Genomic DNA, 26788 nt, shown 5'->3' with positions numbered 1-26788 from the left:
ACTTTGGCACAGAGCACAATTTATGTAACGAGTCTGTGGAAAACCCTTAGAAGTGCTGTAGTAAAGCTCTGCTTTTCCCCTGCCACAGGAATGATCCACAAAGCTACATAAAATAAGTTCTCAAATCAATGAATTTTCATCCAGACAAAACAAAGAAGAGGAGATGCCCATAAATTGGCTTTCTTCACTCTCTTGGAAAGCGTTATGCTATCAGCATATGTTAAGAGAGAAAAAACAAATGGTCCCCATTTGCCTAAGAATTTACGTTAAATGCTGCAGCTAATGTTGCAGCAGTAAAGTAAATGAAGTGCCATTCCTACATGGCATTGGAAATCACTTGCTTTAAAATGCTCTCACTTTTTTCTCTCTCTCTCTAGGAAATACTTTTTACTAGGAATAACAGGGTTCTTTCTTTTTTCACAGCACAGTTTTCTTCCAACAACGAATTCTAGAACCACAAAAAAGTAGATGTCATATCCAAGAAATCCAGTTTTAGGCCTATAAAAATAGTTTTCAATATTACTCTAGGTTTAATCACAGTAACATCCTAATCTTTCCCAATAAAGATAAAACATCATAGTCCCACTTAATTTCAGAAGGAAGTGTTTTCAGAGGAGTTCAGCGATGACACAGCACACTGGCAAAATAAACCGATGGCTCTGTTGTTAGAGCGAGCTGATTTTTTGGGAAGGGCATTTAACGGATAAAATATTCTCTAACAGAGTATGAGGATAGTTACCCTGTTGCAGAGACACATGCTGATGTCAAGACAATGTGTTCCAGAGAATTCCAAAGTTTGAAACAAATTTCACAGGGACAAAATACAGTCACTGGGCTAACTTTTTGCTGTAGTTGGTCATGGCATGTGACTGAAGTGATCTTACCTTCAAATGTAATGTATATGGAAGGGGTGAGTGAGGCAGAAGGGATGGACCTGGACTAGAATTTACTGGAAAACTACTGATCTACTACAGGCTTTTTAGAAAATAAATTCTGGAGACATCGTGTCAAAGATCGTTTAATGCCAGTATCTTACAAAACAATATTAAAATGTTTCATAATCTCAACATAAGTATTGATTCCATTCACATTTTTACTGAATGACATTTACTCATTTTGATTCCTTTCTTCTTCTGTCCTCATTTTCAAGTAGGGTTTAAGTAACTATTTTTTTACAGAATGTCAATGCTGAGATCAGTTTACAAAAATTTCTCAGACCACCCATTGGCATAATATTCAAGTAACAATGCTGCATGATGAGCCCCTCTCTCTTCATTTGCCAGTTCAGTCCCTAATGGCTGAAAGAGTGATGCATTGTCTGACAGAAATAATTTGCAAAATTTGTTTGTGTATTTTAAGGAAACTTCAAAAGTATTAACTTTGTTTTTTCAAAAAAAAAATTAAGACTTTCTTGCCACTTTCTTTGGTATTCCATCTGGCTTGTTGGTTTACCTATTTTGGACTTACAGATAGGATTTTTTAGAAGGGAAAACCATAAATCTCTTCCAATGAGGAGAAGCTTTAGATCTGATCCTGAAAACATATATGTGTTTTACACAGCAACAACATTTATTCCCCTCCTTGAGTACCTCAGAGTTAGGGGATTAATGTGATGTAGTCTTTCATAGGAAGAAATAGAATCTTTTGTGTATGGCACAGTATAAACAAATAAAAAATGTTTACAGGTGTATATTTCAAATTCTTAATTCTATCTAATCACCAAGTGTGATATTAAAAAATTATCCCTGAACTCTAATGTAATCTAGGCCAGATTCTGAGATCTGTGTGTGTCTTTTTGCACAGAATTGTGTGCTAACACCAAAATTAGAAGTCAGCCATAAGGCCCTTGAAAAATCCCAGGCCATCACTTACCCAGGCCTGCATCTCCACTTACCTTCCATCCACTGAGCCACGTAAATTTGGCAACTTGTTCTTTCTTTAATTTAAGTACTTGAACGTTTCACCAATGTATGAAGAGAATAAAAGTAGGGGGAATAAATTATGGAGTGATACCAAAATTTAAAAATAGGTACATCTGCTGATTTACTGAAACTCCTTTCATGTAAGGCACATGGTCAAGTAAATTGTCCTGTAACTAAATTGGTGTATTGCTGATTCAAAGGCAAAGATTACACTGTTACAATGTAGAACTCATTTTCAGCATGACATTGCACTTTAATTAAGAGGCAAACACAGTCTACCTCCTCAGCAATTAATATTTTTATATATCATATGTGATAAACATGATTGTGAAAATGATTGTGTCGAGAAAGTATGATTTCTCTCATAGAAGTTCTTCAGTCTTTTTCAAGAAATTGGCACTTATGCATAATAATATGCTTTGATTCCATGAAAAGTTTCTTTTAAGTAATCAAAATCAGTCTTCCATAGTTCCAAAGTTTCCTGAATAGGCTTAAAATGCATCTCCAGTAGTCTATGCTACTTTAGTGTTAAATAATGAGGTAGCACATTGTTCCAAAATTGTTCTGAATTATGTAAACCATTTGCTACATGACGTTTGGACTTCATGTTTTGTCTAGAGATGTTTGGTAAAGCAGCACTTTCTGTCTTTTCTGGCTTCCTGGGTTTGCTTTTCTTTTCTGGAAGTTTACTGCTATAATTTTTTCTTTTATCTTTTGGTTTTTCCTCTTCCTCTCCTTCTTCCTCCTCTTCCTCTCCTTCTTCCTCCTCATCCTCATCTTCTTCTCCCTCATCCTCTTCCTCCTCTCCTACATCCCCTTCCTCCTCTTCTCCTTCTTCCCCCTCTCCCTCTTCACCTTCTCTCCCCTCTTCCTCTTCCCCTTCTTCTTCTTCCTCCTCACCCTCTTCCCCTTCTTCTTCTCCCCTCTCTTCCTCTTCTTCTTCCCCCTCTCCTTCTTCTTCTTCCTCATCACCCTCTTCCCCTTTTTCTTCTTCCTTCTCTTCCTCTTCTTCTTCCTGCTCACTCTCTTGCCCTTTTTCTTCTTCCCCCTCTTCCCCTTCTCCTTCTTCTTCTCCTTCTTCCTGCCCTCCCTCTTCTCCCTCCTCTACCTCTTCTTCCTCTCCTGCTTCATCTCCCTCTTCTTCCATTCCCTCTGCTTCCACTCCTTCTCCCTCTTCATCTTCCTCTTCTTCTTCCACTCCCTCTTCTCCCTCATCTTCTCCAACACTCTCTTCTTCCTCTCCTACTCCCTCATCTTCTTCCACTCCTCCCTCTTCTTTATCTTCCCCTTCCTCTTCATTTTCCCCCTCCTCTTCTTCCCCCTCCTCTTCCTCCTTTTCATCTTCTTCCCCCTCCTGCTCTTCTGCTTCTGCCTCTGTTCCTTCCTCTTTCTCATCTTCTCTTTTCTCTTCTGCTCCATCCTCACCCACTTCCTTAGTTTTCATATTTGCATCTTCCTCATCATGTTCTTCTTCAGATACCTCTTCTTCCCTCCCTGCCAATGATTCTTCCAACTCCTCCTCTTCACCCTCTTTGTCTTTTTCATTCTCCCTTTCTTTGTTTTCTTCATCTTCCTCTTCATCTTCTCCTTCCTCTTCTGACTCTACCTCTTCTTCTTCCTCTCCCTCTCTATCTTCCCCTCCTTCCTCACTCTCATCTCTTCCCTCACTTTTAACCTGTTCCTCCTTTTCTTTTTCAGTGCCTTCCTCTTTCTCATATTTCTCCTCCATATCCTCCTTTTCTCCCTCACTCACCATTTCTTCTTCCTCCATCAACCTGCCTTGCTCATCTCCTTGATCTTTGCCATCTTGCTGACTGACCTCCTCAATCTCCTCTACCCCCTCATTCTCACTGTCTCTCTCAGCCTGTGATTCCTCTCTTTCATTTTCTTCCTCGTTATCTTTTTCCTCTTCATCTTTTTCTACTGAAACTTCATCTCTATCTTTTTTAACCTCACTCTCTTCTTCCTCCCCTAGTTTACCCTCACTATTAATTGTTTCATCTAGTTTTTCGCTTTCACCCTTTTCACTGCCTTCACTCTCCTCCTCCTGATCAGATTCCTCCTCCTTCTTAATTTCTAATGGCCTGCCTTCATCATTAGAACTTGTTTCTGCCTCATTCAGGCTTTTAAAATCAGTCTGTTCTACACATTCTTTCTCATTGTTTGTAGCTTGCGTCTCCTCAAGCTCACTGTCTTCTTTTTCTAAGTCCAAATGTTTCACTTTTTCTACTGTTCTCTGGACAACTCTGTGTTCATAGTAGACCTTTTCCTTAAGTATATATTTTTGGAGATCATTAGTACTTTCCTCAGTTGAAGACGATGATGAAGTTACAGATATTTGTTTCAAAAACTGATGCTTTTTTTTAAGCTCCCTCTGTTCTGCACTACTTTCTTCTCCTCTGATGTATATTCTTTCACACCTGTCAGATTTTTCAACACCATCCTTTATTTTGTTTTGACTTTCAGTTGTTTCTTGACTCCCTTGGTTTTTAGCAGGACTGTGTTCTTGTACAATTAATGAAACAGTCTGGGGTGTATCCCTGGGAGCAGAAGGAAGTACTTCTATTTTAAGGGATTGCTTAGATTTAACAGCTTTTGGCTTTTTATTGGAAGAATTTATTTTTTCAGTCAGAATTTGATTTTCAGTGGGAAGATTATAAGTTGCATCATCTCTGAAAAATTCAGGATTTTCCACATATTCTTTTTCCCTTTTCACTAATACGCTTTTGTCCCCAGTAATTTCTTGAGCACCACTTTTCAAAGTACTATCACCTTGTGCATGCTCAGATTTACCTTTCTTTATACTTTTTTTGGCCACAGGCTTCCCTACAAAGGCACTAGTCTTTTCTAAATCTTGTCCAGGTGACTCTGAAAGTGAGGACTGCTTTAGTAAAGAGCCAGACTCCAATTTTGAGCCCTTCTTTGTGAAGTCAAAATCCTTATTTTTCAGCCCACCCTTACCATCTCTTTTCAGTTTCACATTTTTTTTGTTCTTCTATTCCACATGAGAAGCAGAAAATTAAAAAGAAAGAAAAAAAGCATTAAAGACAAATGGCAGCAAAAGAAAAAGATTACAAAAGCATTTGAACAAGAAAAGAAACAATTTGTGAGAGGGGATTAAAAGACAGCATCAAAGGTAGAATATTTCACATGAAATGAATTTACATATTTTAAACGTATTGTAAACATTTCACATGAAATGAAGTGCATGTATTAGAAGAATGTAACATCCTGTTAATGATCAGTGTAGTGCTACACCTTTCTCACTATCCAAGCACATCAAGGAAATGCAGCAAGAATTGTCCAGCCAGTACCACATCCCATAAAACAGAGCAGGGGCGATGCACGAGGCTGTGCAAGCAGAAGGAAATTAGTGCAGTTCTCTTACACCTTCTTCCTTTGGAAATCTTCTGATGCACTCACTGTTATGGCCTTTCTAAGAAGTTTCAAAATCTATTGTCTTTCTGCTTTAAATTTTATACTTATATAACAAATTCTGCAGAATAACTTTTAAAATCTAAAACAAAATTATGAAGAAATATAACAAAATGCTGAAAAGCTGGGATCACTTTAGGAGTGAAATAGGAAGGTATTACAAAGTACTTTAATTTCATAATTAAAACTATTATTATTGCTACTTTAAATATACTTCATTGTGAATATCTGTAAATAAAATCTTTATTTACACTGTGCCCCAAAATATTTTCCTATCAACAAACCAGTAGAAATGTGTGTTATTGCCTGAAGTAACAGTATGTATATGATAGTTTGCTCCTTAAACTACGGGAATATTATACTCTCATCTGAAGCTACACTGGATATGTGGAGTTCTAGGTGCCTGCCCAAATCCTCTCTGCCTTCGTGCAGCTTCTTAGAATTTTAGATCATGGATATTCAGAAAATTAGCAAGAGGAGGTCTATAACATTTTCCTGGCTTTTTGAGAACTCAAAGCACAATAATGAAGTACTAGGACAATACAAGAATTGCAGATTCCTTAAATATCAGTATAAGTACATAGATATGTAATTAGTTACAGTACCTTCTGTTTTTGGAGTGGGGATAATTTTAAGGACCGGTCACCAGGACTCAACTTCATTGCATGTGTCTGCAAAAAATAAGATCTCTATTAAAAAAATAAATATATTTACTATGGAATGCACCATCAAAGCCCAGTTCTACTAAACAGAGCTATTTTATGAACATTTTAATATTACTGCACAGTCAGGTTGAGACCAGCCTGTGTGATCATTCAGCTCACCTGCTTCACTTGCACTCCTTCATTCACTGCTTCTAAAGAGAGTGGTGAACAGATGTCAACACCCAAACTGTCTCTAGAGACTGAATGCTACATTTGCACTTTCTTAGAGTCCACAGGCACTTTTGAGATCCACATTCCACTCACTGTGAAATTACAAATACAACCTTACTCCCTTATCATCACAGCCTTCAATTCAACATCCAGTTTGGTACCACATCCTTGAAAGAACAACTTCAAAGAAACGTTACACAGGAGACATTTTCCTTGGAGTCTAATACCTTTATGTCTTCCACATAAAGCAAAAACCAAAAGGCAACATAGAATACTACTAGGTGGGAATATATAATGAAATTTTGCTCATCCCTTCCCATATATTCCAAATGACAAGATAATATTCTCTGCTGTTGATTGTTAACTGCTCATGGTCTAACCCCCATATTCTTTTTCAACACAGTGAGCATGGACAGCTCTGGTTTCAGACTCCTAATAATTTGCATCATCAATATGACATTAAATTTTTTTCCTCCTCTTGTCACGTGTCAATAAGATGTATGTTGCCACAGTCTAGAAAAATTGAAAAAACTATGTTGTAACAGATTGTTTTCATTCAGATCCAAGAAGAGCAATCATTTATTTTGTATTTTGACAAGTTTGCCTGATGGGCTTTTTTTCAAATTTATGTTTAAAATTTTTTTAAATGTTTTAAAGTTGATTCACAATAGGTATAAAACCAAAACAGAGAAGGAAGTCTAGCACATAAAGTGAGCAATATGTAAATAACGCTTCAGTAAATTAATGAAGGACATGCTGAGCGTTGGATCTGATAACATTTTTTTCTTGTAAATCAAAAATAGAGTCTTATAATGTTAAATAAATGGCATGCACAAACAGATTGTTCAGTTACTAAATACTTTTAAATGCAAACAAAAAGTAATTCCTGTAAAATGTGCAATCCTTCCAGGCTAACTGTGGCTGCATTAAGGCCAGGACATGTCCTGTCTGCCGAGAGAACAAAATGTTTTAGAAAGTTGTACAAGTGATAAGGTGAACATGTGTTTTAAATAAAAGAAATATGTAGGAACAAGCTGGGGGATCACCAAATAATCGAATTGTCTGCATTTTGGCTTTCCCTTTGATATGATCCACCTGTACTAAAAAACCTCTTCTCAAAACAGGAAAAGATGCTCTTCTGCTTAATTTCCTGTAATTCTCTGTTGGAAGTCATCAAGAAAAGCAAGGTCAGAGATAGAGATCCCCATGTGGCCTCCAGCATCCTTTTCTTTTTCTTTCTGATTTCCAGAGCTAAGGCATGGGGTGGCACTGCACTACTTGGACTGCTTCAATCTCATACCACAATATTACTTGGAAAATTAAAACATATTTTAGCACTGGATAATGATGATATAAAATGCATGCTCATTTAACAGTGTGTCAGTACTTGTTGTCACATATGATGTTCTGGGCTAGTCGGGAATTCTGTATTAGAACCTGAAACACAATTTAGCTTCTTTGTCTAGCCCTGCATAAAAATTACTGAATTACAGATTCATTATTGGAATATATTACCATATTCAGGATGTCAGTTGTATCTCCAAGGTTTCTGTCAATATTTTCATTATCTGAATCTTGTTCTGCAGAGACTTTACCAGGTTTTTCTTTTTGATGATTATTTTCTACAAGGTAAAAGAGGGGGAAATAAAAAAATGTCATAGGAACAAGCGCTGTATAGCAAACACAACAGTCCACTCTTATAAAATAGAGATTATTTCTGTTTTACTGACATAGAAGTGAAGTCCTCAGATTCTTCATCCCCTCGGCCTAAAACACAGCAGAAACACTTCCATCTCCTTTCATCAGTATTAACAACAGAGGTAGCTCAGCAATCTGGTCTCAGTGCACTGTAGATCTCTGACCATTTTTGCGGGCTTTCACAGCCTAAATATTACATGGGACAAAGATTCTTTTGGATAATCTCTTTAAAAATAGTGCAACAATTAGACCAAATCAGCTGCAGTCATGTTATCTCCATTGCACATTATGTAATGGATGGAGAGATAGTGAGTTTAATGCAGCATCGTAAAAATGTCCCTACATCATTAAGCTCATAAGGTCTATGACCATTTAACACAGCACAAAAACTGAGCTTTTAGGCCTAAGAAGACTCTAAAGGAAATTCAGATTTCACTGCATTGCTTTCCTGGAACCAGAAATGCTAATGGACCTGCTGGCAGATTTAAGAATAATCGTCTTCATTCTATGAATTACTTATTTTCAAATTAGATTTGTCTGTCCGGTAAATCTGAGCTAACTCTTACACAGAAGCACTGCATCCTGCACTCTTCAGCATTGTTCTTCCCAGGAAATCACACATGCCCAGGAACCCAGAGAAGTCCAGAACTGCTCTAGAGAATGCAAAGGTCCAGTGCTGTGTTACCGTTATCCAGACTTCTCCATTAGCTTGATTATTATAAATCCTTATCATCTTACATAAAGAGCAAGGAGCACTTTTGCATTTCCAAGTGAAGAAAAAAGGTCCTCTAAGAATTAGTAGACCTCTTTTCTTATCTTTTCTTATCCAAGTTCCTTGTAGGCCTACCTATGTCTTTAAGACTGTTCCTAACTCTTTTTTTCTGTAATTCCTTTTTGTTCCTTGAAAATGAAGTAAGCAGTTAATGTTCTTACAGCATTTTTGTGAATCTTATTTCTAAAAGCTCAAGGAGCCACTGGTACAGTTTATAAGTTGTATTTCTTTCACTCAAGCCTCCTCTAAATCTTTACACTTGTTTTGCAGACATGAACAGTGTGAGGCAATTTTTGTCTGCATTTCTCAGCTTTCATGTCTGTGTGCTGCCAGGCCCACCTGAGGTGAGACTGAACCTGAACCTTCTTTCATGTTCAAACTGAACATTTGTTTATGAATGATGAGAGTCAAACCATTCTTATCAGAAAACAGCAGCAAGATGCGGGGACACTTCACCTTTTTCATGGTCTCCATCCCTCAGAGATTCAGATTTAGGATGACTTGTTGCAAAAAACCAGAATGGGCTGGTGTTGCTTGTCACAGGCAATGAAGATTTTAAGAAGCTTTCCCCCATTGGAGGCAGAGTTTGTGCCATTCGAACAAACTGCTCTGGTGACCTTTCCTTTAGAAGATTAAAAAACAATAGGTTGAGAAAAAGGGTAGAAGAACAAAACATAAGCAATATCTCATACTCAGCAGTGGAACTTGCATTTAGCTGATGATAGTGTTGCAACTTAATAAGCAGGAACAAATATCCTTAATATTTTAATTATTTGTAGTCCTAAAAAGTGGGCAGGTACATAGTGGGATTTTTAAAATCATTTCTATGCAATGATTTCAAGCAAGCCTAAAATATAAACGAAGGAGAAAAAGACCTTTTTTTTTTTAATTTATTTAAAATTAAAAACTAGTCCCTCAAATAACATCAACGTATTTAATCCACAACGTCAATACATTTTTACAGAATAAATTCAGGTCTTGGTAGAGTTAGTTCTCAGACAGGTAAGTGAAATTTTCCAACTCATTGTGATGTTTAAGGAAATCACATAGAATGTGTAGCGGGGATAAAAGAGCAAAAAGTAATATTTTAAGTAACTACATCTAATATTCTTCTTTGATATTTTAGAAGCTATGAAATTGTTTAATATATTCAAGGACTCGGAAGAGCAAAAGAGCCAGGTTCTTACTATTCTTTTAAAAGTATTTCTAAGATAGTTTACAAAATGAAAATGAACAGGTTCTACATTTTAGAACAAAAAAAATTACAAACTCCATTTGAATCTCTCTCACAGAAATAGGCAAGCAAAATCTGACCGATAGCTGTTGTTTTTCTCCTGCGTCAGTTTTTGGGATCAGGGTAAATACATATTTTTTACATCATACATTAAAATTATACAGTTCAAGAAGATATATTTAATTGCTTGGTATATGCTGTGATTTTTGCTTTAAAAGTGATTTTGTTTCCTGAAAGAAGTATGGCAAATCTAACCAGCTCTGAACTCACCCTCTCTCGACGTCTTATTCGTGCTGCTGATAATTGCAAAGTGTTTGCTAGTACAAAGTCCCCGCTTGTTTTAGGGATAGTAGCAGTCAAATGAGGCTCATATAAATCTTCCAAGATTACTTCAGATCCTTTAGGTCTTGGAGCAGCAAAAACCAGCATGTGACAACCACCACAAGCAACCTACAGCTCAAAAAAAGATCTGATTACTTCATTTGCATATATCAAGGATGCACTTTTCTTACAATCATCTCTATGGGCTTAGATTATAAGAAAAAATGTAATAAAAGTAAGACATACCAAATGGTTGCAAATTTACTTCCTAATTACACCAGCAAGATAAAAGTACTTAACTATGTTTAATAATGACTAGTGATCTATGTTCACTTCTTCTTTGTTAAATACAATATATTTGTATTGAACAGAACAAAAGACAGGTCTATCAAATTTTTGATACGGGAGATAGCAAAGATATTTCCACTGACTTTCAAGAGATTTTAGCTAATTATTTTGATACAAGTCAAATGAGAGCAATTCTGATAGTTTCAGGGACTCAAACCTAAATGTTTTATCACAAAATCCACAAAATGTAAAGCAAATCTTACACATTCCAATAGACACAATATTATTACATAAAGATCAGAGGTTTCATGTTTTAGAAGGTTTAAAACACTCACTGCTTCCAATGAAACTACTTTCACTTCTAATTCCAGTAAACAAACAGAAGTGATCAACAGATTTTGTCCCAAATTTTATTCAATCCTGAGTCACATAGGATTTTTGATGCTGACAATTCTGTGACATTTATTTCTTCTACACCTCAAGAAGCAGATGAAAAAACTTCCCTACACAATTCTCAAAAGAAAAGACTACTCCTGCTTTCTTGTGAGGTTTAAGTTAAAAACCCCCAACACCTCAAATTTTCTTAAGGTTTAGAAATATCCCCGTGTACAAAAATTGTCAAAATTGAAAAGATGACTCTCTGTTGTTTGCAGAAAAGATATAAATTTCCCCATACTTCCAACCATCTAAGAGCAGTAAGTAATTCAGTTTGTAAACTACCACATCTCTAAAGACCAAAACACCATAGCACAAGAGTACTGAATAAAACCCTAAAAAGCAATCTGTATGTGTAGCCCAAGTCAAAGACATTCTAAACTAAATGAACACTGATAAGCCTATGTAATTCCCTCTTTCCTTCAGTTTGTGTTGTCCACTAATTAAATGTTATAGAAAGAAAGAATTCTATAATGAGATTTCAGCTCTCATTAATAATCTATTTCATTAAGAGATAAAATATCTTGGTGTCTGAGAAGAATGAACCAAAGTTTTACCGAAAGGACCGTGAACTTCAAGAAATTGTAACACAAAGTGGGATCAAACAGATTTGTAAAACTCTCTTCTCCAAAGCCTAACTTGCCATGTCGTCCATCTCCAAAAGTAAACATGAGGCCATTCTCTGCATGTGGGAATAAAAAGGATGTTAAAACAAAGATTCAATACAAAACCAGGACAGAACCATTACAAAGTAACAGGCCATGAAAGTAATGAATATTTCTCTTCCAAAAGCAAAACCTGAACAATTATTTTTAGATCTTCAACAGATGAATATAATTAAAATATATGTATGTTTTCAGACAAAGTACTGTCTGACATGTTGGTCTAGACAATTCATAAAAAAACACCTCAACAAAATAATAATATTTAAACTGTACAGAAAAACAAAGGCTTCTAAACAAGAATATTTGTTAGCAAGGCATGATTATGAGGTTATAATTCCCCAGGAGATAGAGAGTTATGCATGGCATGGCTGTGAATCAGAAATTCCTATCAAATCCAGCTTTTTCACTGGATCATTTCACCTTTAGAACCAGTAATGGATATGTCTGCTACTGCTCATTGTACAAGGAAAGCTTTTGCAGTATAACAGAGAGTTGCCAGAAGTGCTTCCAGAATTTTGCACTCCCATACCTGCTATCACAGCAGTGTGATTTTCCCCACATGCAATGTTACATATTTTATGCCTCTTCAGGTGTTTCACAGACTTCGGTACCGAACTTTCAAACACAAAAGTTCCATGTCCCAGCTGCCCATATTGTCCAAGTCCAAAAGTATAAACATCTGTCTCTGAAATCATACAGGCAAAATTAACAACAAATATGTTGATATGTATAGATTTGTTTATTTATTTATATAATAACCTATGTTCTATTAGCCAAATGGAAGGCCACTGACATAAACAACATAAAAAACCATGTTTAATCAATTAAAAAATGTACCAACTAATCAATTACATTTATCAATTAATAACATACAACAAAATAAAAAAAACAGGAATTGAAGCACTGAAGTATATATAGAAAAGAATTTTAAATGGTTCAACATGCTATATATTTTCTAACATAAATGCAAAATAGTTCACTGATCATATGTACACTAAGCAAAGTTAAAAAAATGTATGGGAATTTACATACTACAATCAATTCAAGACCACAGTGTTTATACATATATATGCATTTTCACAATAGCCTCATCTTAATTTCTCATTACCTCCATGTGCACTGTATGACTGTAAAATTAATAGACAAGACCTCTTTAAACCACTACTAATTTGTATGTAAGAGACTGGAACAGTAACAGAATAGGTTTCAGTATTCTGTTCAGCTACTAAATCAGCCCTGCAATAGATACAGGCAACACTATAATTCTGTTATCTTGTGACAGAATAATCATCTTTCCACATTTATATTTTATCTGTTTAATGGACTGTCTGTGCCAGGAAAAATAAGAGCTTCTCCAAAGCATTAAAGATTCTTGGTGTGTCCATCCCTGGCAGTCCATCACAGCAGGGGAAGATTGTGAAGCTTGGAAATCTTGATGAGGTCATGCTTGAACAGAGAAGTTTTTTGGGAAAAAAGAAGTTTTCCTAGAATTTTACTTTCTGCCCCTTTTTTTTTTTTGCATGTAGGCAACAAAGGAAAAGTGAGAGTAATTCTACTTAAAGTACTTGAAAAACTATTATTAAAAAATTGGAAAGATCATGAAAAACAAAAAATATTCCATTTTAAGTAAAAAGAACTTTCCTATTTCAAAGGAAGTGTGATGAAATAGTAACACTACATACGGAAATGTTCTTTCTAGGAAGGTCTTTGCCCTTTCTGTTCCTTTTAAATTGTTCCATACTAAGATGTCATGAATTCACAGCATAAAAGAAAAAAAAAAAAAGCCCAATGGTCTCACAGTTTTTTAAATTGTAGATGAAAAATATTGAGTAAATCTGGTTTTTTTACTAAATGTAATAGTAAAGCTCCCTCTGCTGGAAATTCTAGTGCAAGAAAGCAACACCTTCTCCAGAACTTAATAAAGTAAAAGAAGTCAGAACTTTCCTGTAGTATTTAGACTTCCTGCATAAGAATCAAGAAACTACACCTGAAAGACAGGAGTTTTCTTTAAGAAAAAAAAGTATCATCTTTGTTTTGGCAAGTTGCTTTCTCAGGATGCTGATTCCATAAATTCTGGTTAGAAGTACTGCATTTGTTTTAACAATTCTTTGGAAACTGACAGATCTTGTAACTATATGGCTTTATCTGATTAACATAATTACTTTGAGCAAACTTCGAGTTTTTTTTCTTTAATGTTAGTATGAAACATGCAGTGTCCTCTGCATTTGTGTTGAGAGGAAGATTTCCTCAAATGTTAACTTTAAAAGTGCAGAGCATTTTTTATTTCCTGTTTCTACTGAAGATGAGGAAAAAGGCCAATCATTCTGAACACAGCAGCAGCCCATGAGAGGGCCCGTGGAGGATGGGGAGAAATGGTTTCAGAGCTTACACAGAAGACAGTGGGTCTGCTGTTGCAAGTGACCTCCAACACCTGAGTGCTAGAAGAGTTGCTTCTTTACTTCCTACACTTCTCTTTTTGGAAGAGCAGAGATATTTCCCTGTATCTGTGTTATCTTCCACCTTTGCAGGCATCTTTGTAATCTTCGTGACCCTTTGCACTATCAATAAAATAGTCCTAGGCAAAAATCCACATAGGCAAAAATCCTAGGCAAAAATCACTCTCACAATAGCTTTCATATTTTTTTTAAACATGCCATTTGCTGAAAGATTGTGGGAGCTCAAAGAATTTTTTTCAGAATCATGTATTCCCTGCTATGTATCTAAGGCTACAGATGAAGTCAAAAAATCCATTTTCCTAAAAATGAAACAGACAGTTATGCTTGTATCACAGAAACACAGAATCATAGAATGGTTTGGGTTGGAAGAGGCCTTAAAGGTCATCTGGTTCCAACCCCTTGCTTTGGGCAGGGACACCTTTCACTAGAGCAGGCTGCTCAGAGCCCCATCCAGCCTGGCTTTGAACACTCCCAGGCATGCAGCAACCACAACTTCTCCAGGCAATCTGTGCCAGGGCCTCACCACCCTCACAGTAAAGAATTTTTTCCTGATGTCCAATCTAAAGCTACTCTCTTTCAGTCTGAAGTCATTCCCTGTTGTCCTGTCATGCCAAGCCCTAGTAAATAGTCTCTCTTCATCTTCCTTGTAGGCTCCCTTCAGGTACTGGAGACTGCAATTAGATCAGCTCAGAACCTTCTCTTTTCCAGGCTGAACAACCCCAATTCTCTCAGCCTTTCCTCATAGGGGAGGTGCTGGATCCCTCTAATCATCTTGGTGGCCTGTCCACATAAATTCATTTCCCCTGAATATTATTATTACTATTATTATTACTACTTCTACTATAACTATTATGCCAATGAACTATTCACTCACAATAGATTTCTTTTTAAACAGCTTATGAATAAAACTATTACTGCAAAAAATCTGCTGTCAACACAATGTTCAGTATTACCAGAGTTAGTAACTGGATTTGGGGATTTCAGTATAAATAGTATACAGACTTAAGAATGGTTTGAAAAATCTTATAATCCTACATGGTCTGAATCGTGAGTTCTGTCAGGAAAAGGTAGAGCTTTGACATCCTTTTTGTCCTCTTTCAAAAGGGTGTCTTGGCTTTGTTTTCTTTTTAAAAGACCTTGAGACAGAAGATGAAAAATCCAACATTTTACATACTAATGCACTAATGTTCTTATGTCAAACATTCTATTCTCAAAGGTCTGCTTCACTTTTTCCTCTGAAGAGTTATCTTTGCTTTCCTTCCTTTCAGAGAATGAAAGGAAGTAATATATCCTTTTATAGAAAAAAAAATATTCCCAGAGGATCTGTCACCATCTGAAAAAAACTGCAAGATATTAAGGCCACTCCAAATCATCTCTTTCTTCTTCTCCAGTTTCTAGATTCACATTTATTGTTTTTCTACCTTTTAAAACACCTTACTGAAAAAAGCACACAAATTGTGATTGCTGCTCTCCCATATTTCATTTGAAAGTGATGACAAGAGCTTTCATTTGCAGCAGGAAGTATCTGCAAGCGTTGGGGGTAGTCAGTGCATTTTTTTTCAGTCTCTGAGAGAACGAATCTGGGATGAGGATAGGATCTTCTTGGACTTGCTGACTGACTGCTATGAAATGAATAGCTTTGTGCTATCCAGATTTTGCATGACAGAATTTTTAAATGCAATTCTGTTTATTGTCTAGAACAATTGCAAATATTAAAGGCAGAAGTAGCAATAAGGCTTGCAAAGAAGATGGTTTCCAATACCATACTCAACATTTCTAAAACCAGTGTTTAAAAACTGGGTTTTTCTAAATTACTGCTCTCAAAAATTTAATTCTTTTTCTCTGGGAAAAATAACTGAGTTTCCCATTTTGGAATTTCAGAGCAAAAAACCCCAAAGAATTATTTTAATATATACTTTCTACCTTTTACTCTGATACTTGTTGTAGAGATTCCGAACAGTACCTTGATTTAATAACCCAGATTACAGTGGTTCTTACCACACAAAATTGCCAATAGAATAGATAACAGTCATAAAAAAGGAATCAAATGAAGTGCTTTGGAATAGACTAATTACACATGAGAGTCAGGAAGAAATTTGCTTTGTACTCTGTAAGATAACTGAATTATGCTTTCTTCTAATTTGATAAACCCTGAGTAGAAATGATGTCAAGAAATGAGCCAAGATGTGAAACAGTTTTTCCATATGACATTTTCTCCTGTGCTATTGCTATGTTAAATGAGATAGATGAAGCAGGGGAATATTCAATAGTCACACACTCAGTTCTTGTTTCCCAAGACTGAAATGTCACATCCTTAAAAACTGGAAAGACTCTGAAAGGATGAAATGCACATCAGTATATATTGTGTTACTAAGGGCAAGCAGCACACATTTTCACGGAGAATGACACATGAAATTCAGAATTTCTTCAGAATTGTATTACTTTCCTAATTTTTTTGAAAATGAGCTCAAAAGAGGTGCAAATGTTTCTGCTCCTCTTTAAAGATATATCATCAGAATTCTCAGTTTCTGGTCACACCACTTGACCTCAAGATGCAATTCAGGACTGATTTCAAGTAAAGTTTCTGGTGCAAAGCCAATAATGTATGTATATCACACTCACTTAAAATTATTAGTATCCATAGTGATCTCTTTTCACAACTTTTTTCCAAAAATTTTTCTTTGAGTCAGAAAAATTTCTCTATGCCAATACTTCTGACTAAGTATCTTTCATTTAAGACAGTATTTCCACTATCATCTACTCTTTCACTTGAAGTGTTTTGGTCAGAAGTCCACAGCTGTAACCTATTTAATAACAGCTGAATCACATTAAAAAAACATCTATCTGACTTTTCACTCTTATCACAGCTATTAAACTTTAGGAAATGTATTTTGTTGGAGGATACAGTTTTCCTCTTTTTGTGACTCAACTAGATCATCTGGCACTCAACACTTTGATCATCAACTGCTAGCTCAGCCAGCACCAAATTTCTTCTTTACCTTCTACTAAATAATTTATTTCCGTAAGCAAGTAAATCTTACATACATACATACTTACTATGGTATTTTCTTCACTGCATTTTTTCTATGGCATTTGTATTTCCCTCTTTGTTCTAGTTCTTGTACAGATTTCACTATAATGATGATGGCATCCAGGTCTTTATCTTTCTTCTAAATCTCTCTAAGTCATTGGTTATAATGATTTTTTATCACATGAAGTGCCATTAAGTCAAAATATCTGTTGCTTGAATTCAGATTTATGGTTAAAAAATGATCAATAATGATAATCAAATTCTTTCTACAAAACTTCCCTTTGTAACTCATAAAATAATGCTATGATTTATACATGTTGGCCCCATATTTGTGGCAGTTTTTTCACTAATAATGGTAATCTGATTTCTCATAAAGAAATTTATTTTGTGACATAGAATACTGCCAGGATAAGACTGTATATTGGTGGAAAAAGGGAGATAAAGGCATTGAAATGTAGACAAATGTTTGCATTTCCTGGATTGGCTCCTGCTATTTCCTCTTCATAGTTTTCCCAAAGGAATTTTAACCTACCCAGAATCTTGCAGCTTGACTCATTACACATAATCCTTCCCAGCATTTCGCTTCCACCATTACTCTTTTCAGTGGCTTGCAGTACAACACCACATCATATTATTCACCATCTTCCTCAGTTACATTTTCAGTTTATATTTTAGGAAGTTTGGCTACATAACCTTGAAGGCACATCACAAGATTGACAAGAGACAACTACAGAGAACCTTCAGAATACAGATTTAAGGACTGATATCTATACATCAAACTTGGTTTTATAGCTTTTGCATTTTGGCAGGAAAATAATTACAGGCTATACAGTTTTACACATATTTTATTCATTACAAGCTAAAGTTGATATCTTTTTAACTATCTTCAGGCAAAGTCAAACTTACCTTTCCTGCATCTAAACCACTCTAGGTCAGGATAGAACTTTTGGGAAGAAATGGCTGGCAGTGCTTTGCACGTATGCTTTGGAAAAGCTAAGTCACCACTGGCAGACAACTATTTAGGAGTTCAGTAATACACATCATTTTCCAAGTACTATACTTGTGGCCCTGTGAACCAGTATGTAACAGTTGTATTTGGTGATTTTCATAACCTGTACAATATGTCCAATGTATATGCCTGCACTAGTTTCATATTTATGCTAAAGATTCTCCTCAAAGACACAAGCGAATTCTACATCACAATAAGAGATATTTAATCCATTTGGGCATCCAGTAGATAGTGAAGCTACTTGAAAAGTGACTTCCTACATACTTTCCTAAATATTCAAGAGCATTTAAATTCACTACAGAATGGAAGCTTTCCTCTAGAATTTCCCCTCTCACTGCAATAACAATTTCAAGCTACTTAGAGGAAAGAAATATCAATCATGTGTGTTGCACCAGGCAGTGCTGGCTTATTACAATTCCAGCAAGAAAGGCACCCAGCCTTTTTTATGTAAAGTTCTCTTAAAATGCTATTTATTTGAGCTAAGACTATAAAGAAAAAGAAGATGGTATCAATAATTTTCTATCCCATCAGAGGCTGGGAATCCTGAGCTGTGTGGAATAGAAGAGGACTCCAGTATGCTGTGCAGATCCCATCCATGGAAGGCTACCCCAGTTTGAGCCCTTACAGGATTTTCTTACAATCAAAACAACTCTATACATCATTTACACTGATAAATTCAGCATTTTATAATGAATAAAAATAACATTCACATGGGAACTTGCTGCTAAAGTTTCAGATAAAGGCAAGGACAGGCAAGTGGTGAAACCAGTGGTATCAACCAGGAGCTGCCTGGAAGCCCCTCTGTTAAAATCACCTGGCCAAGTTCATCCTGCAGCCAAGGGACATGGGCAGTGCAGCACAGACCTGCCTTAACTGGGTGGTACATGGATTTCTACCTCCTTGATGTATGATGATGCTCCAGTTAGGATCACTACAGCATCCAGCATTTCAGTGGAATGTAAATTCTTGAGTTTCAGTTATAGGGCTATAAGAAAAGCCAGTTAAATTGCATACCTGTCAGCACCACTGTGTGTTCTCCACCACAAGCAACCTTATTAACTTTTTCTATAATTCCCAGTACAGGCTGTGGGACTCTGTTGTTCTTCAGCTGTTCAGGCAATAATCCCAGTTTCCCATTCGCAGGTTCTCCAAAAGTATAGAGTTCACCATCTCCTGTGAAAATACAGAAGAGCACATGGTTTCCAGCACAGACTCAGGAGCAAGGATGGGTTGTAAAGACTGCTGCAGACACAAATTATAAAGACAGAAAGGTGTATGAACATTACAGGATAGCTTAACATATTTGTATAATGCCCAAAGAGCTGTGAAAAGCACTCTGCTTTGATGGGACACAAAGGTGCTAGATTTTAGTCCCCTCCAAGCTCAGAATCACAATATTTAGCCTGCAAGGAATGTAGCCAAGGGAAACAAAAGCTTATACACCCTGCTTCTGAGAGGTGATAATTTCCTCTGTAATCAGTATTTAAGTCAACTGAGGTGGCCTGTAAGGATATGAATTGAAACAGAAATTAATTTTGCATGGAAATTCGATGGAAAATCAACCTGCTCAGAGTCATCCCAGAGCACATGGCACAGGATTGTGTCCATCAGGTTCTGGAATATCTCCAGTGAGGGAGGCTCCACACCCTCTCTGGACAATCTGTCCCAGGGCTTGGTCACTGCACAGGAAGGAAATTCTTCCTCATGTCCAGGTGGAACTTCCTGGCCATCAGTTTCTGTCCGTTCCTCCTGTCCCATTGCTGGGCCCCACCAAACAGAGCCTGGTCCATCCTCTGCCCCCTCCCTGCAGACACTGACAGAGGGGGATGAGGTGCCCTCTCAGCTGCCTCTTCTCGAGGCTTTCTTACATTCTTCTACACTTATTTTCTAACGGTTTTTCAACCTGTCTGTGCTTTTTAAGAACCAGCAAATTACCTCAGCTGCAAAAAAGTGTATTCAATTTAATTTCAAATCTATGGACCATGTTTAGGCTTCTCTGTTCAGTTTGGTTTCCTGGTTTAATTCTGATTTTTTTCTTATATCTATGTGCAGAAATACCCTGAACAGGCTGATACTTTGCTGTTATTTGCACCAGCATCAATTTTCTGTTCTAAAACAGTAGCCCAATTAAAAAGATAAAAATCAACTGTAATGTGAGGTTTTCCGTAACCAAAATATTCTGCTGACAAAAAGAGATTTTATTAGGCATTCTATGTGAAAAGAAAGAAAGAAAAAAAAAAAAAAAACCAACAAAAAGAACCCTGCATTTTTTGGAAGGTAAGTATTTTTTCAATACTCTTAGATCAGCCATATATTTCTAGAAACAAGTTGAAAAACCCCCAAAAGCACTTGGGAGATAACTACTTATGCAGTTCTCTTTGAAGAGACCAGCAGTTCTTTTAAACACTATTGCACTGAAAAAATTAATCCAATCACTATCTAATTAAGAGGATTAGAGATTCAAATGGCCAAGCCTACCAAACTAATCAAGTTTATTACATTTTTTCAACTTAATAATCCAGCTAACAAAGATAAAACCGTTTACCAAAGCAATTTTTGAATATATTACACATCCCTTTTAGGCAAATAGTGGTCTAAAAACTATGAAAAATAGCAGTCAAGCATAAAAAGAACCCAGTCAAACTCAGATAAATTTTGTGTGCAGTCTGTGTGCAGTACATTTGCATGCTGAGGACATGATGTACTGTGTGCAGTACACCTGCATTTTAAGGACACTGTTCAAAACAGAACCTGGTTATTTAATTTTCTGCTCTCATATGAGACACACTCTCACATGTTGAACTTTCCCTAATGTGGCACATTTTCTGTATCACTAAACTTTAAATCACGGGAGCATGTAAAGGCAATGGACAAGTGAATGGAAAACGTCCCTCAAAGGAAAATGTGCCTTTGAGAGTAGATAAGAGACCTAGCTGGTGGCAAATGAGGGACAAAAATGAGTGGGCAAAAGAACTGGATAACTCTATGATTCCTTGAATAAATGAAGAAGAAAAAGAAAATAAATATTTATTCAAGAGCAAATTGGTTAAAACTGTCTCAAACACTGAAATTCAGGGCATGTGTGGTGAATGATTCTTAAACCAGTCCTTAAATATAATGACAAAATACATTAAAAAAAGGAATTCAAGGAACCTGTGAAGCTCTCTATGAAAAGACATCAATAAGAATCTATCTTGACCTTGATTACAGTTACAGTTCAGGCAGGGGAAACACTAGAAGAGGTCTAATATATTCAATTCTTTTCTGGCTCCACAAATCTACTTCTCCCGTAGAATCCAGAGCAGTGGTGAGATACATCAGCTTTTCCTGCTCTCCATGTCCTGCAGTGGACAAATGAGCTGTACATGCTTGCCAAGCTTAATGCTTCCTGGAAAATTGTCCCCTCCTGAGTGTGTGGTCAAAGGCAAGTCAAGTAAAGATCTGTATAAGGGCTCAAAATTGTTGCTACACTCTCCCAGCAGTTTGTTTCTCTGTTGCTTTACTTGAGACATAGCCCTAATACTGGGACCCAACATCCCAAGCTTGTAAAAAGGAAGGAAACACACTGAAAAAGTCCTAAAGAGAACTGGAAGCTACAGACTAAAAGCTTCTTTTCAGTGGAACTCTTTGAAGAATGCAAAGAAGGGGGAAAGGGAGCAAACAATCATCTTTCAAACACAAACTGAGTAATCAGACTAGTTCCTAATCTGCATATGGAACTGAGTTAGCCATTGCCTGTGCATGTGCCTAGTCTAGATTTCAGAAATGTTTTTTTTAGTTTTATTGAGAATATTCAGGATTTATTCTGTTCTTCTGTTCTACAACTACTTTGGCATCAATGGGGTCCACATGTAGAATGGGGTCCACATGTAGAATACAGGTGGCTGACATGTTCAGCAGTTAAATTACTGTCTGCAAAGAAAGCCTTCTAGAAAGCAGAAGGAAGAATGGTGAAATCATCTTTTTGGAGCTGTAAGAGGCATTGCTCTTGGCTTTATAGCCATTAAACACTTTAAAGATAAAAGTTTACTAAAAAAAAAATCTTTTAAAACTCAGCAATGTCAAAGAAATAAGAACTTCAGTTAAAAAATTAAAAAGAAGCTGGAATTCATACTTCACCACTGTTTTATTCAATCCCTTATTAATGAACATCCTGCCCTGGAGAGGGCACTCTGTGTCCACACTATGTTTTCTAGTGTCCTCATGAGCCACTGTTTAGTTTCAACCCAGATATCCCTGTGATCCCATCAGGTTTTTCAGTCAGTGAACAACTTATGTCAAATATAAACATATTAAGAAAGGGAACCATATGGTGCCATGCTCGTCAGTTCAGCCTGACAGCATTTACCAAGTCTTAGATCCTGCATCTATGTTACATTATTAAAGATTGTGTATTGTTCGATGTCTGAAAATCAAAATGTAGTAATTCTATAGTATTCGAACAACTGATATGTAACACATCCTGTGACTGTGGTATGCTCAGAATAAATGCATAAAGTTAATTTTTAAACACTGTGTGGATACACATTGACAGTAGTGCAACAGAAAATCAATTCTGCAAAAGTACTTAGATGTCCAATACTAAATTTTTGTGGTAGCTGAAGTATCAGTCAAATAAAACTGTCAGCAAGGGGCCAAAGGAAAGTAGTAAAAAAATTTATGCTTTCACCACAAAGAAGGTCATGTGTGTGTCAGTAGCTTCAGTGACATAGACTGAACCCAATACGTGCAGGACTTGCAAATATTAAGGCTGAAAATTAAGATTTTCCATCTCATACTTGGGCCTGTTTAAGCAGTAACAGGTTCAGCAGCTCCTCATTTTCACAGGTGATAACCAGTACATCTTTCTATTAATATTTTGAGAAGCTCCATTTTTCTTAACCAGGTGCAACCCTAAGCCTTTTTTTCTTATCCCCTTCCATTAAAAGTTTCCACTTCCTTAGGGTAATTAGCACACACTGTTCTCTCCTTACTCTTAGATGCTTGTCCTCAACCCTTCTACTAATGAGAGCTTTTGTGGCATCCAGCTGCAGTCCTGGATCTTCAGCTCTTGGCTCTAAGGCAGAGATACACACATTCCTACTACATCCTTGAAGTAAGCATGGTTTTTTCCCCCATTTATTCTGAGTTCAGGAGGCTGTATTTTTCCTTACAGTTGCTGAGCTCCTGATCAGTCCCAGCCACTTAATTAATTTACTGTAATAAAGCATCCATAATAAAAGTTGCCCACTACCAGCATAACACCTAATTAATATTTGTCCACCATAGCAAGCTCTCATTCTGTTAACAGCATGTTCTCAGAGAGCAGTACAGGTATTGTATGTGGAAAATTAACACTTATCAAGTAATCTGGGAAAGGTATCTGATAGAATAGCTCCTGGGTACCCATTAAAAGCTTTACAATCAAAACTATTGATCCTTTGAAATCTTTAATTACTCTGAGGGGACCAAATGGTGAAGTTTAATAATGTAAATCTATATGGCTGAGAGGAAGTCATACCTGCTCATACATAATGCCATCAGTACTGGCTGATAATTCATCCATACTGGCATTATTAAAAAATTAGTGGAATCTTCACTTTGGAAACCAGTGGAGAGTGGTGGAAAGCAATAGGAAGGTCGTTTAGTCTGGAGATCAGACAACAGCTCACTGTAGCATTGCTTCTCCTCATACCACATACTGCTTGTTTAACTGACTTCAAAACCTAATTTTTAAGATAGAACAGCAAACTTGGACAACATGCTTGCACTTCTAGCAAATGAGATTAATTTTTCCTCATAACATAGCAATATTTAATATTTATATTTCTAGAGAAGATGAAGATGATTATTTGATCATCACAAAAAAAGAGTAATCTCAAGAAATGGTGGATTTTTGAAACCATAATATTATTCCACAATATACATCATAACCTTTATGAAAACAAAATGTGGTATTTCATTATTTCTAATATACTTTTGCACAACAATGTGCAAATGCAGAAAATTAACTGCAGGTTTCTTCTTCCAATGTAATACCAAACTACATAGACAGCTTTCTGTCACATGGCAGTTCTTAACAACAATGGTGTATCACGTTTGGAACAACTATCTGAAAACCACTGTCTTGTCTCCACTAACCTCTCTTCCCATTCTCTTACCTGTTATCAAGGCAGAGTGATAATATCCACAGGATACAGAGGAAACAGGTTTTCCAATATCCACTTTACAGGGGACGCTGACGAAGGCTTCATTGGCCAGGCCTATCTGACCTTCTGAATTATCACCCCACACAAAGAGCTGCCCATCCTCTAAAATGAAGGCGCAGATAATTAATAGATTTGAAACAAAAACGAATAAAAAGTTTGTCTATTTATTGAAGAGTATTTCAGAAACTCTGTGTACGATACCACCGAACGCCATGATCTCAGGGATATAAAATGATCATTTAACACAATGCAAAAAAGGAGTGAGAAGTAAGAGGGTATCCCTTAAGCTTTTCAGAAGTGACACAGAACATTTATGCATCAACTGATGCTAGACCATAAAGAGAAACAGAAAAAGTACTATGTAAAAAACATTCCTTCAGAAAGAGGAAGACTGAATGTGTGAGACAATTCAGTTGCCAGAGGTTAGTATGAAAATATTACAGTGAATTTAAGGCATCTCATTTCTAGGTGCAAATCACCCCTTTCTCATTCTTCCAAACTAATTCTCTGTTCTGACTTTGGCAGACACCCCGCTTACTCCTGCCTTATCTTTCAGTTCTCCTCACGATGGTTATATTGACCAGCTTCATTTGGCTTTCATTAAACTACAACAGTAGATGTTCCAGCTTGATTAAGACCAGCTTCTATTGAAACAAAGACCAATGGCAACAGTAAAAAAAAAAACAACAAAACAAACAAACAAACAAACAAACAAAAAAAGCCAGTGAACAACATGAAAAGTCTCTAAGTTCTTCTAGAAGAGATAAGGTCTTCTCTATGCATATTTCTTATTGGTGGGAAGTAAGTTGCGAATAGAAAAGTACCACCTACAGTGCTACTGAGACGGTGCTAGGAGTTAAAATAATTCAAAATCATCCTAAAAATCTTAAGAGAATGTCAGCAATTGGCATAAAAAACCTCAAAAACCAAACAAGCAGGCTAGCATCTCTCTCAAGTTCTGAAATTAACAGCCTCAATAACTTACCCTAAACAGGTACAGAAAAGCTGCTTTACAGCAAGACTTGAGAAATTGCATTACAGGGTAATAAAGGACCACCTATCCAGTGACTGGAAGTATTGTAACTATGTGGATTTCAGCATGTTGTGATGGTATCATTTTGCCACCTGAGAAATAGATGAGAGGCTCAGCCTCTCTCAGAATTAGTAAGGAATGAATGACACAGCTGTGCAGCCTGTACCTATGGACCACAATAGTTCCAGTAAGAAGTGGAATTTGACATGCTTAGTTTTCATAGGATTCATGTTTTGTGGCTGCTTTCCCTGGAAATAAACTGAAGAATTTTTTCCCTTTTGAGGGTATTCATACTGTTTCTCCTTTGTAAGGATTTCTACTAAACTTTCACAAAAACTCTTAAGAAGTTCATGAGACTCACACCCCTTGCCAGACTGTGTTAAAATAGGCAACTGCCTGCCAGAAAATGACTGTGGCTGCCAAGGAAAGAAGAGAGTGAAGATAGAAAATGCACCCACATATGCAGACAGGATGCTGGAATAAATGTCTCTCTGGAACACCAGGATGGACATGCATGAATAGATTTTATTAGCAGTTGCTCATACCAGTTACTGCTGCTGAGGTGTACGACCCAGCTGATAGTTGCTTGATCTTGTGCCGGTTGGTAAAAAAACGAATTAAATGAAACGTGGTCCTTTCCTCTGTGTCACCTAATCCCAACTGGCCTTCACTGTTACCTCCAGCAGCATAGACATTTCCTTTTTCTGCATACAGAAAAGCACAGGTAAAACACAAAATGAAGAAACCAGAGCAATTCAATTTCCAATGGAAAAAACATCACAAAAACATTAGGGTCTATTGCCCTGAAATACCCTCCAGCTGAAATTAGCAGTTTCTGTTCTAGCTAGCAAGGTTTTCCTGCACACAGTTGGATCAGAACTTCCTGAAGGCCTTACATGCATTTAGACTGCATTCCCCAGTATTCTGGAGACTGATCTAAAAAATAAATATGATTGGAAGTTCTACAAGAGCTCTGACAAAATGACTACCAGTGGCCCTGGCAGCAAGAGGCAGCTCCTTCCACAAATAATGTACATTTCAAGATAAACTGGGAGGAAAAGGGTTAATGATGTTACTCACAAGTAAAACTGAAGCTGTATTAGTACATAACTTAAAGAAATTAATAACTTGATAGCTTTGAGTACTGTGAATGAAATATATTTTTACTTAGGTTTTATTAGAAATATTTCACTTATTTTAATATTTAAATAACTTCCAATTTAATTAACAAGGTATTTTCATTGAGAATCTTGAAGTTAGCACTGATGACAGATATCTTCAACTTTAGAGAACTTTAAGATTTATATTTTTAATTTTAGTATGTTTCACATCTAAAGTGCTCATCTATGATGAAACAGATATGGTGTATTATTACCACAAACCCAGACAGAAATGTGTTAATAAACTGACATATAATTTATAAATG

General features: G+C 36.4%; 1 protein-coding gene across 1 annotated transcript in view; it reads right to left on the bottom strand.

The window, feature by feature from the left end:
- Positions 1-1002: 1002 nt before the first annotated feature.
- Positions 1003-26788, bottom strand: part of RPGR (retinitis pigmentosa GTPase regulator) — a 38729-nt gene continuing 12943 nt past the window's right edge. The window contains exons 5-16 of the mRNA XM_042035232.1: positions 25908-26066; positions 24282-24431; positions 19156-19314; positions 12175-12330; positions 11538-11662; positions 10207-10386; positions 9159-9324; positions 7748-7854; positions 5963-6028; positions 3085-4917; positions 2823-3003; positions 1003-2726 (exon numbers count right to left, since the gene is read on the bottom strand). Of these exons, the coding sequence (XP_041891166.1) occupies positions 2440-2726; positions 2823-3003; positions 3085-4917; positions 5963-6028; positions 7748-7854; positions 9159-9324; positions 10207-10386; positions 11538-11662; positions 12175-12330; positions 19156-19314; positions 24282-24431; positions 25908-26066 (3569 nt within the window). The 3' untranslated portion in view covers positions 1003-2439. The remainder of the gene's footprint in view (positions 2727-2822; positions 3004-3084; positions 4918-5962; positions 6029-7747; positions 7855-9158; positions 9325-10206; positions 10387-11537; positions 11663-12174; positions 12331-19155; positions 19315-24281; positions 24432-25907; positions 26067-26788) is intronic.

The sequence above is a fragment of the Corvus kubaryi genome, unplaced genomic scaffold (genome assembly GCF_017639235.1).
Source record: "Corvus kubaryi isolate FWS band 111438036 unplaced genomic scaffold, C.kubaryi_AGA036_p1.0 133, whole genome shotgun sequence".
Lineage (NCBI taxonomy): Eukaryota > Metazoa > Chordata > Aves > Passeriformes > Corvidae > Corvus > Corvus kubaryi.
The sequence above is the reverse complement of the archived record's forward strand: the minus strand, read 5'-3'. Positions and strand labels throughout refer to the sequence as shown.